Source organism: Saimiri boliviensis, chromosome 8 (assembly GCF_048565385.1).
Source record: "Saimiri boliviensis isolate mSaiBol1 chromosome 8, mSaiBol1.pri, whole genome shotgun sequence".
Classification (NCBI taxonomy): domain Eukaryota; kingdom Metazoa; phylum Chordata; class Mammalia; order Primates; family Cebidae; genus Saimiri; species Saimiri boliviensis.
This window is the reverse complement of record NC_133456.1, coordinates 118,572,920-118,585,165: the sequence shown is the minus strand read 5'-3', so window position 1 is coordinate 118,585,165 and position 12,246 is coordinate 118,572,920. Positions and strand designations below refer to the sequence as shown.

The 12,246-nt window shown below is 45.0% G+C and overlaps 2 protein-coding genes across 2 annotated transcripts in view; both read right to left on the bottom strand.

Annotated features, from left to right (window-relative positions):
• Positions 1-678, bottom strand: part of LOC141585299 (uncharacterized) — a 36,119-nt gene extending 35,441 nt beyond the window's left edge. The window contains exon 1 of the mRNA XM_074403514.1: positions 581-678. Within this exon, the coding sequence (XP_074259615.1) occupies positions 581-678 (98 nt within the window). The remainder of the gene's footprint in view (positions 1-580) is intronic.
• The window catches only part of ADARB2 (adenosine deaminase RNA specific B2 (inactive)), a 452,434-nt gene that overhangs the window by 264,802 nt on the left and 175,386 nt on the right, over positions 1-12,246 (bottom strand). The gene's annotated exons all lie outside the window — the stretch shown is intronic.

Genomic DNA, 12,246 nt, shown 5'->3' with positions numbered 1-12,246 from the left:
CTTCAGTGCCGTTTGCACTGGATACCAAGACGGGTGTTTCATGTTGGCCATGTAATCATCAAAGCAACAAAATGAGGTCAGTATCATCATATCTATTTCATAGATGAGAAGCCTGAAGTCCAAAGAGTGGAAGCTATTTCCAAATAAATCCAGGTCGCATGACATGGAGAAGAGCTGGGATGTCAGAGCATGTGGTTCTGAAGCAGATTATTTGCCCTCCACGTTCTGCTCTCACTGCCAGACAGCACCCTCTCGGGGGTCAGAGCTTCGCAATCAGCAGGGCGCGTGAACACTGGAATAGTTGTTTGTCCACAGGGAGGTGGAGCAGGGGCTCTTACGTGTTCCAGCGCGACCGTGCTGACCTCGTCACGCCAGGGACACACCCGGAGTCCGTGCTGGGCTCACCTGTGTCTGCCACCAGCCTTTCACTCAGCAGGCAATCAACAAGGACTCAGTAAAGAGAATGGCCTCTGCTAAGCTGCTTGCTCTAAAGTTCCCCGGACACATGTGCACTCAGGAGAGTGAGGAGGTCTGGAGAGTGACGTGAGGAAAGAAGGCTACAGCTGATGAGGCTGCATACCGAAAATCCGCCAAGGGAGTCGACTCCTGCCACAGACACACAGAACCGCAACTGTGGACGGGGATGGGTATGCCGATTTGTTTGACGGTAGTGTTCATTTCACTATTTATAAGTATATCAAAACATGGTGCTGTACACCCTAGATATATACAATAATAGTACGTAATAAAAAATTATTCTCTCCTCTCTGGGGGTGATGGAGGCCGGCGGGAGGGCTCTGACTGACAGGAGTGTTTAACGGCCACAGGTGCAAAGAGGCTGCCTGCCCGCTTTTCCCTCCTGCTTTCCCGAGGTGGAGCCAGATTCAGAGCTTACAGCCTGCCGTGACAAGCACGCACTCTGGACGTACACACTATATACTGAACGTCTGTCTGCTTGTTCACCATGCAGGCTGCTCTGTGCTTGGGAAAATGAAGTTTGGAGTGATTCCTATGGCAATGCCATCCCGTTTCGTGCGTAAATAAGGACTAGAAAGGAAACATCTTCCTGGAGCTGCGTGCGAATGTCCCCCAAAGTGCAGCTCCCCGCCGAGGCCTTGTGCACACGTCTGATTGTGACGCTGCAGGCATGGGGGAAAATGAGGTGAAGTATGAGACTCATCTGTAAGGTGGCACAGAAAGGCGGCAGACGGCCTCACCTGACGTGTTTGTATTTTAAAGGTCTCAGGCAATGACAGTGCGTGGGACGCTTGCTGGGGAGCTTACTCTAGACTCGAGCATTTGTGACTCAGCCTCCATGGCTGGGTTTTAGGAGTCATTCTTTATCTGAAGTAGCAGAAGAGAGCTGGCTTTTCCCCCACGCTGGCCGGTCCTTTCCTGGTTTTTCATCTAAGAACTTGCTGCAGGAGGAACATTTGATTCCAGCGGTCCTGGCGCCAGGCCACCTGCTCACTGGAGGGAGGATTTCCATTAGAAAATTTCAAATTCAAAGTTTGAGGCAGCTGCACCGAGTGTGTGAGAGAGAATGTCAGTCTGATGCGGCCCTGGAAGGAACTCCTGTATTGGAAAAGGGCACTGCCATAAGTACTTCGATGGTAACTTGGACAGGAAGTGATTATAATTCATTTTTTCTCCTTCAGATCATTTAGGCGAATGAACACCCAAAAGCACATTTTTCTTGTCCTTTTTTATATTTTCACTAAAAGCCAAGCAAGGTAGAGACATCCTGGAATGCTGTAATCTCCGCTGGGGAAAAGCAATGAAGGAAACCGGTGTTATCAGGAAACAAGCTCTAGTAGGTAGTAAGCCTAGAATTCCACTTGGAGGTTTAGTAAATCAGCTCTTGATAGGGCTGGGAAAGGATGGGGAAGCTTGCATTCTTTCCTATATTGGAATTTAAGTTTTTAAATTTCTTCTTTCCTTTTCTCACTTTCCTGGTCTGCCCCCACCAATGTCCACCAAGTGAATTTGCTAACGCCACATGTCTCACTTTAATAATGAGCATTTTGTTAGGATAGCTGCACATGCAGCTTTCTGGGATAGCTTCCCAAGGCAGGGTGGACCCAGCGACTGCGGGAGCCCATTTTCATGAAGAATCCTGCACGGAGCATCCCCTGAGAATCCCGAGGCAGGAGTTTGTTTTCCGGTGTACGATTGGCTAGCCGGGAAGTTACTTAATTTTCCTGGTCTCTGCTTCCTCATGTGAATCACCAGGACAGCCGCTCGCTGAGGAAAGAGGTTACTGTGCCACCGTTTCTCTGCAGCTCAGGCCAGAAGCACCGGACAGGGAGGGAGGTTTTCCTTTAGAAAATCTTTGCATAGCAGGCACTCACTAAATATTTCTTGAGTGAATGAAAGGAGATAAAATTCACATTCCTATCCATCCCAAGTCACTCTGAAACAGGCCTTTTTAGTGGGAAGGTAAAAATAACTCAAGGATAGAAAGACAGATGAAACAAAACAGGCACTATTTATTACTTTTTTTGTACAGCAAGAGTGGTGGATATGGAACTCCCCGATCAGATCAGAAGATGCTGTGTTGGCCACACAAGCTTTGGCCTCAGCCCTCTGAGTAGAAGCAGGGAAGTTAGACAAGGCGAACTCACAAGGTTGGTCCGCTCAGCCATGTTCTTACTCCAGAACTCCCTGTATCACCTGCTCAGTTCCCACACAAGTGATGACTTCTAGAGTTTCTAGGTGAGTGCTCCCAATTTCACTTCACATCTGTGTCTGTTCGCCTTGGAATGTGTCTGCTTCATCTGTGGACACGTCGCCCGTGAAGATGGAACTCTGCACGTCCTAGCTCCTGGAGACAAGAAACACCCCTGGACCTCCCCTGAGGGGTGCCGGATGGAGCCTTCCATGTAACGTCCACATGTGGTGTGGTCATACGCATGCATTCAGTGTAACATCTGCGTGCAGTGCGGTCATATCACGCATTTGTGTAACATCTGAACACGGTGTGGTCATATGCACGCATTTTGTGTAACATCTGAATATGGCGTGGTCATATGTATTTCTGTGTAACTTCTGCACATGGCGTGTTCATATGCATGTATTCCATGTAACATCTGCACATGGTGTGGTCATATGCATGTATTTCACATACCATCTGAACATGGAGTGGTCATATGCATGTATTCTGTGTAATGTCTGAACGTGGTGTGGTTATATGCATGCACTCCATGTAGTTTCTCCATGTGGCATTGCCATATGCATGCATTCTGTGTGACCTCTGCAGGTGGTGTTATATGCAGGCATCATAGGGTCCTACTTTTGTGTCTGAGGAGCTCCCTGGAGGACCCCACAGCTGGGCCAGCAGAGAACCATCACCCCTGGGGCCCTACTGTGGTCCAGGTGATGTGGAATGGAGGTGTGGTGCACTCTGTCAGCTCAGGGCCCTACCTTTGGGTCCGTTTGACTTCTCTGTTGCTGTGATGTGCATATTATCAGAACACGAAAAATTCATGCCACTCAGGATTTGTGACTGGCCGCAGCACAGTAAGCAAAACCACTGGCCTGAGGATTTTTTACCCTGCAGGGATTTTGTAACTCTTTCCTCTCTCTGATGCCTTCAAACAGTAACCATAGAGTAGCCAAATAGTTGCCATGTAGGCTGCCTTCTGCCAACTGGAAATGTTTTTTCAGAAGCTCACACACCCTGGACAAATCCTTTCCTCTAGAATGAGTCCCTTGCTGTCTTTACCCAGGAATTCCGCTTCAGAAGAGGCTCCACAGAGCACTTGGAGAGAGGTCATATTGGCATCTGTGCTAGTGATTTTCATAAACCAAAACATTTACATAGAATAAATATCCAACAAAAACTAAATTAAGTGTATCCATACACAGGAGCATATGCAGTTTTAACTTGGTAGCACATTTGCTTAGAGACTTTCATATAACATATTGTTAGGTTAAAAATCCAGTTTCTGAACTTCATGCATCACATGGCCCTGTTTTTGTAATAAAACTGCATACATATTTACAGTTTATAAATAAATAAATAAATAAATAAACATATGTATGTATGTGTATAAAAATATATCTGAAAAGACACAAACCAAAATTGTAAAAGCACTTATACCTGGCTGGTGGGGTTACGAGTGACTTTTCACTTTCATTTTTAATATCTGTCTGAACTCTCTAGACTTTCACCATAGCCATACTTTATATTTCTTAAAACACACAAATGAAAAGCTAAACTTAGGGAAGAAAGAGCAATGGGTCAGACTTTCCCATCTGACATCTGATGATAGCTACATCATTCAGGCTGATTAATTAATAGATGTAGTGAGCATTTGCTAATCACTAAACTTACACCTACTTTTTGACATTTTAATACAAAGTGGTAAGAACCACATTGCTTAGTGTGTCTGCTGTTTGGCCCAAATGGCTAGACTAAAAAACTGAGTTAATGTCATTCTGCATGCATTTTTGGCTAATATATATCACCCCCCATGAGAAGAAAACTATGGAAAAATTACTTCACTCATTTTCTGAGTGGGGACACTGAAGTTTCTCAGAGAAGGATACCATTTTCTACACAGTGTTCATATCAAATGATTTTTGAATATTTACTACATACATAGCATTAAGATGCAAGCTTTTCAGACAGTTCCTTGACCACTTCCATTTCTGAGAATAAGACCTTGATTTACACCAAAATGTTTAATTTGACATAATATATTTCAGAAACATCAAATGGGTTAGTCTAGGTCTAGCCCCCCATCATCCTGAGGTTTTATTCTTTGAGTTCAAGACTACTCCTTGGAATAGACCCCAAGACTGCCCTTCAGGGGCTTGGAATTAATATTCCCATGTGCTCAGCAAGTACGGGGCAGGTTGGGTGAGGTGGCGTATAAACTCCATAGTGATCATAGAAACTGTGTGTTTAAAAGCTGCCTCAAGTTCTGTTTGTGATGGCATGGCACTATTCCCCCATCATACAGGAGTTGGGTCCCAGGTGTCCCAGGTGACAATGGAGTGCAGTGGCTAAAAGCAAGTCTTTGAAGTCCAACGGACTCAAGTGTGAATTCTGACTCAGCTCCTAACCACCTGTACAGTCCTGGACATTTAAAACCTCTCTGTAAATCTCAGTCTTTTATAAACATATTCCCTATATAAACCAAAAATAACATTCTCAGGCCTCCCCCACCCCCGCAAGCTTCTGAATGGACTTCCTCCCCAGCCGGGGCTCTTTTGAAATAACCTGAGAGACTGTTTCAGGCCACGATGGGAAGTGGGGGTTGGACATGCCTCATGATACCTCTCTGCATTAACATCAACACAGACCTTATGTCTGATAAGAAACATTTATGACCTATTCTCTCTGAAGCCTGTTACCTGGAGGCTTCATCTGCATGATAAAACTTTGGTCTCTACAACCTCTTATCACAACCCAGATGTGCCTTTCTATTGATTCCAGGACTCTGGATAAACTCTACCAATTATCAACCAGAAAATATCTGAATCTACCTAGAAGCTGGAAGGGCACCCCATCCCCATCACCACCCTCCTCCCCCACCCCCAGCCCCTTTCCTGCTTCAAGTTCTCCCACTTTTCTGGACCAAACCAATATATTTCTTAAATGTATTTGATTGAAGTCTCACACCTCCCTAAAATATATGTAGGATACAGTAAATTCCTCTTCAAAGTTTAGCCTGTTAACTTCCTTTAAAATTCAAGAGGGGAAAATTGTTAAGTATAATGAGTTCTGAGTTCCTCTTCAAAGAACCAATATGTCAGTATGCTCAGCTTCCCTGTTCTTTGTTCTCCGTTTTAAAGTTTAACTTCCTCATTCTTTATGTCCTCTTGCCCTGAGTTTCAGTAAACAACCCCTTCTAGCCTTTACACTCACACATTTAGAGTCCTTAGTCATCCTCAGTCACCTGCTCTGCAACCGTCTTTCCCACGGAAACTGCTCACCCCACCACTTTGGCTCATATCCCTGCTCTTCAAAATAGCCAGTGGGAATTAGCTTAGACTGTGCAGTCCAACCCTAGACAATAGGGGAACAGTAGGGACTACCTGCATTAGGGATAAAAACCCCTTCCCCTCCCTTGTCCAATGCGCTCTCACCATTGCTCCATCCGCAAGACGCACCCTTCTATAGAAGTAAATTGCCTTACTGAGAAAACTTTTGCCAGAGTGCTATTTTCACTTTGCGGCACTGAGCATTCTATGTCTAACATATATAAAACCAAGCTGCGCCCCAACCACCTTGGAAACACGTTCTCAGGATCTCCTGAGGGCTGTGTCAGGGGCCATGGTCACCCATATTTGGCTCAGAATAAATCTCTTCAAAATATGTTACAGAGTTTGACTCTTTTCATTGATGCTTAGTTAAAAATGTCTACCCCACGAGATTGTTGAGAAAAATGAAAGGAATTTGACAACCACACAATTGTCTGGAGCGAGAGAAACATTCAGTGAATAGTAATTATCATCATCATTTTAGTGTTGAGCTGCTGCCTTTGTGATATTGTCAGAGTTGCTTGGTAAAACACACAGGTACCTCTCAGTTCTCAGACAGCCTCACATTTGAAGTAGCTGCTGGTAACAGAGGTTGCCTTCGTACAACCAGATAGACAGGGATGGGGGACAACTGATCTCTGGCCTCAGAAATCTGGCCTACAAGAATCTACGAGAGAAAGCCACAGGACACTGCCTCTAAGAGGGACGGTGGATGGCAGGAAAATTCGCTGTGGGGTGTCTGATGCCTAGGAGTCAGAGAGCAGTAAAACAAAGGTGGCTGAAGGCCTTTCCTGCAAAGCAGAAGCCTGTGCCTCCAGCTAGCCATGGGGCAAACCTGGGCTCCCAGGAGTGTCCAGGCCAGGCGCCTCCTCCTCTCTGTGATGGGGATGTCTCCACTTCTGCATTCTCGTCCGCTCCTTCTGTCACTTAGTGTGTATGCCAGGTGGTCCAGCGTGTCCTAGGGACTCTGACACACACGTGCTGACCCCACACATGTCCCTCTTCTCAGCAATCATTCCTCTTCCTCTTCCTTTGCCCTCTGATATGTTAGTTATTAAACTAGTGTATCTCAGCCCTGTTTTTCAGGAGCCTCTAAAGACTGTTTCAGTTCTGCTCCTCAGAACACTTCCGGGGTCCTCGGAGGCCAACCTGCAGCTTGGCCAGGCCCCTTTGTGCCGGCCCCAAACTCACCACAGCTCCTAAGCAGACGCCTCGTCCTTGCCGCTCCGGTCTGCATGGCAGTAGCGACTCTGCTCTCTCACAGGCATGAGGATCACCATGTTATTGCTTCTAAAGCCCTTAAGCTCTCTTTCAGGTGTGTTTCTAATGGGTATCTCCTCACAGCAGCCAGACAGATGAGAGAGTCAGCTGCTTGGTGATATCCTCTTGTTAGAAAAGCACCACTAACGTTTCTACTAGCAAATCCATAACTCGCACAACAAATCCTAAATCAGCAACAACTATTCCTTAGTTTTAGGTTTTATGTTTCTTCACAGAGAAATTAGTATGGCAAATATCTATGAATTTCTGTTTAATCTGATGACAAATTAATTAACAATGATAAGCAATGGTTATCTGCTCAGATATGTAACATAGGCATTGAAAGGAATATTTTATCATAACATGAGAACCACGGTTTTGTGTAAGCACAAGGAGGACATAGTCTTCACCCCACTGACCCCACTGTGCTGCAGATCAGGAAGTTAGAGGTGGCATGGTTATGGGGTTACGTTACACGCACATCACACAGCCCTGAGCTAGGGAAACCAGAAACACAGGCCCTAGGCTTAATGGCCTGTTCCACCTGCTCAGGTTAGATTTGTTTAAAGAACCTGCCAGAGGCTCCATCTGGAACAGCACCTCAGTCTCATTCATCTCTATCACGAGGTTCTGCATTTTGACCATGAGCCTGTTCCAACATTTCAGGTTCTCCACTTACCATTTAAATAACTTTATTCCAACCTTGCCACTATCAGAAACAAGCAATCATTTTGAGTATCACTGAAATAAAATCAAAATGTTTTACCTTGAGGTTTAATTCTCTTTAAAATCTAGTCAGATGCTGTATATCCTGGTTTCATCATATCAACACAAATCTTGAATATTTCATTTTCTAATCTGTCATCCTTTTATTCTATTTTATAAATGCCCTGTTCTGTATAAATGACCTGCATCTTATAAGCAGTATTGAATATCTTGTTTCATTTTCTAATCAACATGATTTGTCTACTTAACATCCATCCATTCACCCACCCACTCCACTCATTCATCTGTTCATTCTTTAATTAAGCATTTCATTCATTTATTCCACACTTACTATGTTCCAGACAGTGTCCTGGGGATATGAAGAGAGATGACAGACAGACAGACAGATGGATTAGATAGAGAGAGAGAGAATAGGTGATAGGTAGATAATTCATGGTCACTAAGGTACAAAAAATTTTGTAGCCGAGTCTGAGATGTACTGACTTCTTATAATACAATGAATTATTTGGTGCTATCAAGCAAAAATAGGGTCAGGGATTTATGACTACTAAGCACTCAAGCCTAGCAGGTATTTGGATGCGTATGTAATCACCAAATATGGGTCCCCCTAATTCAATCGCCATTCATGCCTAACATCCAATATTCAGTAGTAAAGATATAAAAGAAAATAACTAGACTCCTTAATATCTCTTTTGTCCACCAGCATGCATCCATTTTTGTGGTCTTCAAGGCAATTTTCAGAACCACTGGCATCACAAGTTTCTCCAACTAGACTGGATAATGGGTCATTCAGCGAGAAGCACTTATCCTGATCCCAAAGTCTAAAAGCTCCACAGCTACGGCCCTAATGAAAAATTTAATATCTCCCACTTCTCCCTTCTATTGCCTTTTTGTTTGTTTTTCATGGGAATCTATTTCTGAGTGTTTGCTGTAGGCAGATGCTTTCCTCACCTCCACCTGTGATTACGAGAACAGTGTAGCCCGGTGGCTGCCCAGGGGGAGGTGGTGGGCCGGGTCAGAGTCCACACACGCATGTGTCCACGTGTACATATGCTGTGGGGCTCCAGGAACTGCTGGCGGTCACAGCGAGCAGCGACACTAAAGCCTGTAATTCTATCTTTAAAATAATTTTTCCAGCCTAGAACTTGCAGTCTAGCTGGAATGAAATATATAGAAAATAGTCAGGATAGCCAAATCTGTCTGAGCCTCAAGATTTAAAGATAATTTGTATCCACAAATACATACTGCTATGTCTTTTTACCTTTCCATTTTCACAGCGAGCTGCCAATTTAAGTAAGCCTCCTTGCTTTAGTTAAGGGCTTTAGCAATGAAATAATAATAACTTCATAAACAAAAAGAGATTCTATAAATCCTGAGTTTCACACCAGGAAACCACCTCAGAAAACACTTATGTAATAATAGCTATTAAAAAAAAGTCAGAAACCTGACTTAAATAATTTCTTTCCTTTGTGTATATTTTGGGGAAGAGGTATTTCTGATTCTCCTTTCAACACATGCCTGTGAGGTTATAAACAGATGTCTTTCCTGGAAAATTAGAAATAAACATAATCAAAAGTGTTGTGTAAAACGATCAAATGCTGATACAATTATTATCTTCAGAAATCTCATAATTTCATCTAGGGGAGAGGATCTGAAATCTAAAATCTGAAAATACTTATTTCACTTAACAACAATCCTTTTTACTCTACATTCTTCTCTAGTTTTTTTCTTTGACTGAAACATTCACGTCTCTGTTTCTCGTGGTCTCTCTTCCCCTCAGCTGTGCAGTTCTGAGGGTATCTTGGGGGCCTTTCAGTTCAAAGTACATCAGCAGCCTGAACCTGGTGGTCCACATTTTCCCAACAGCTCTGTGGGATGCATGTGTGTCCAGCTACCTCGGAGGGGTTGTGTGTGCGTCTGAGAGGGAGGCAGCCTGGGAAGCCAGGGTGGCTTGCAGAAGATACCTGCCATTTGCACAGAGCTAGCTGAGGCAGCTGGCCTGCGTGAGTGTGCATGTGTATGTGTGCACATGTATGGGTGAACATGTGCATGTATATATATGCATGTGTGTGAGAGCATGTATGGGTGTGTGCATGCATGTATGCTCTTGTGCGTGTTTATGTGCATGCAGGTGCATGTGTGTATGAGCATGTGTGTGCACGCATGTGTGCATGTTTATGTGCGTGTATGTACATGTGTGTATGCTCATGTGCATGTGTGTTTATGTGCATGTACGTGCATGTATGAGCATGTATGGGTGTGTGCATGCATGTATGCTCTTGTGTGTGTTTATGTGCATGTAGGTGCATGTGCATGTGTGTGTATGCTCATGTGCATGTGTGTCTGTGTGTGCATGTATGGGTGTGTGTGCATGTGTATGTTCATGTGAGTGTACGTGTGCACATGCTTGTGTGTGCGTGTGTGTGTGCACATGTATGCATGTGTGTTGAGGGGCTACTGCTCAGGAAGCCAGGGCCAGGGCAGGTCCTGGGTAGAGACAGCTTTTTAGGGGAAAGCCTTGTTCTAAGGCAGCAGGGCAGTCTCGCAGCTGCGCAGCTGCTCCTGGGATCTGGAAAGGACACAGATGGGAAATTGGGGAGCTGGCCTGGGGCAGGTGGGGCAGGTGTTAATGAGCATGCCTGGGACTCCATCCCTTGCCTGGCAGAGGAGGCCAGGAGCTGTCTACTGTCTCCTAAGTAATGGCACAGACACTGCTATGGTTTGAGGTTTGTCCCCTCCAAATCTCATGTTGAAACGTGATCCCCAGTGTTGGAGGTGGGGCCTGGTGGGGGATGCTGGGGTCGAGGGGAGACCCGTCATGAATGTCTTGGTACGGTCCTCCTGGTCATGAATGAGTTCTTGCTCTGTGTCTTACAAGTGACAGCTGATTGTTAGGAAGAGCCTGGCCCCTCCCACTGCCTCTCCCTCCACGTGATCTCTGCACAGGCAGCTTCGCCTCAGCCACGACTGAAGCTTCCTGAGGCCTCGCCAGGTGCAGATGCTGGTGCCACACTCCCTGTATGGCCCGCAGAGTCATGGCTGAGCAAACCCTTCTCCTTTATAAATCGCCCAACCTCGGGAGTTTCTTTCTAGCAGCACACACGGACTGAGCCGGGTGACACAAAGCAGCTGTTCCCAGCTCCTCCCGCGTGTGGTGTGTGGAGGGTCGTGAGTGGGCACAGGCAACCACCCACTGTTGGCATCATCAGCCCGCAGGTCCCGCAGGCGGGTCCTGGCACAGACACGTCCCCTGCACCTTCATTTGCATTTGTTTATAATTATGTGAAATGTAGAAAATAACTTATTTGTGCACAGCTCCGACTTCCAAACAAAACCTACTCCAGCTTTTTGGAAGCTTCCGCATTTGGGGATGATATTAACCAAGTGACCACAGACGAGTGAGGCCCTGTCCTTCTCTTTCACCTAGACACTGGTCAGGAGCCTGAGGAGTGACAAAGGGAAAAAATTCCTACAGCAACATCACCCCCTACTTTCCTCAGTTTAAAAATACAGTGCTGGGCCGGGCACAGTGGCTCACCTCCGTAACCCCAGCACTTTGGGAGGCTGAGGTGGGCAGATCATGAGGTCAGGAGTTCAAGACCACTCTGGCTAACATAATGAAACCTTGTCTCTACTAAAAATACAAAAATTAGCTGGGCGTGGTGGTGAGTGTCTGTAGCCCCAGCTACTCAGGAGGCTGAGGAAGGAGAATCGCTGAACCCAGGAGGCCGAGGTTGCAGTGAGCCGAGATCACACCGCTGCACTCCAGCCTGGTGACAGAGCGAGATTTTGTCTCAAAAAAAGAAGAAAAAAATACAGTGCTCACCACAGAATCTCACTTTCAATTCTTCGTGGAGACCTACTTCTTGTGCTTATGGCAATCTCATTTATGATATGACTCTGCCAGTATTTTAAATACATGTCTAACTTCCCTTATAAAGACATTCCCATTCCTACATAGATCGGTGGTTTTATCTCCTAGTGTCTAGGATTCTGTTTTGATGATTTTACGGGGTTTGCTTACAGTAGCAACTCAGCAAACTGCCTGACGATATTTAAAAACTTCTTCCTTCTTGATTTTCATTTTAAATCAAACAAACACAATAATCCACAAAACCCAAATTAAAATCAATGCCCTTAACACATCTGGCAAGAAGGATGCTATTTCTGCTGTGAAAAGATTTGATATACATAACAGGATGATTAGAAAGTTAAAAATATTATATTATGTGAGGCTATTTGGTTTGCTAAGATGGGGTAAGATAGTTT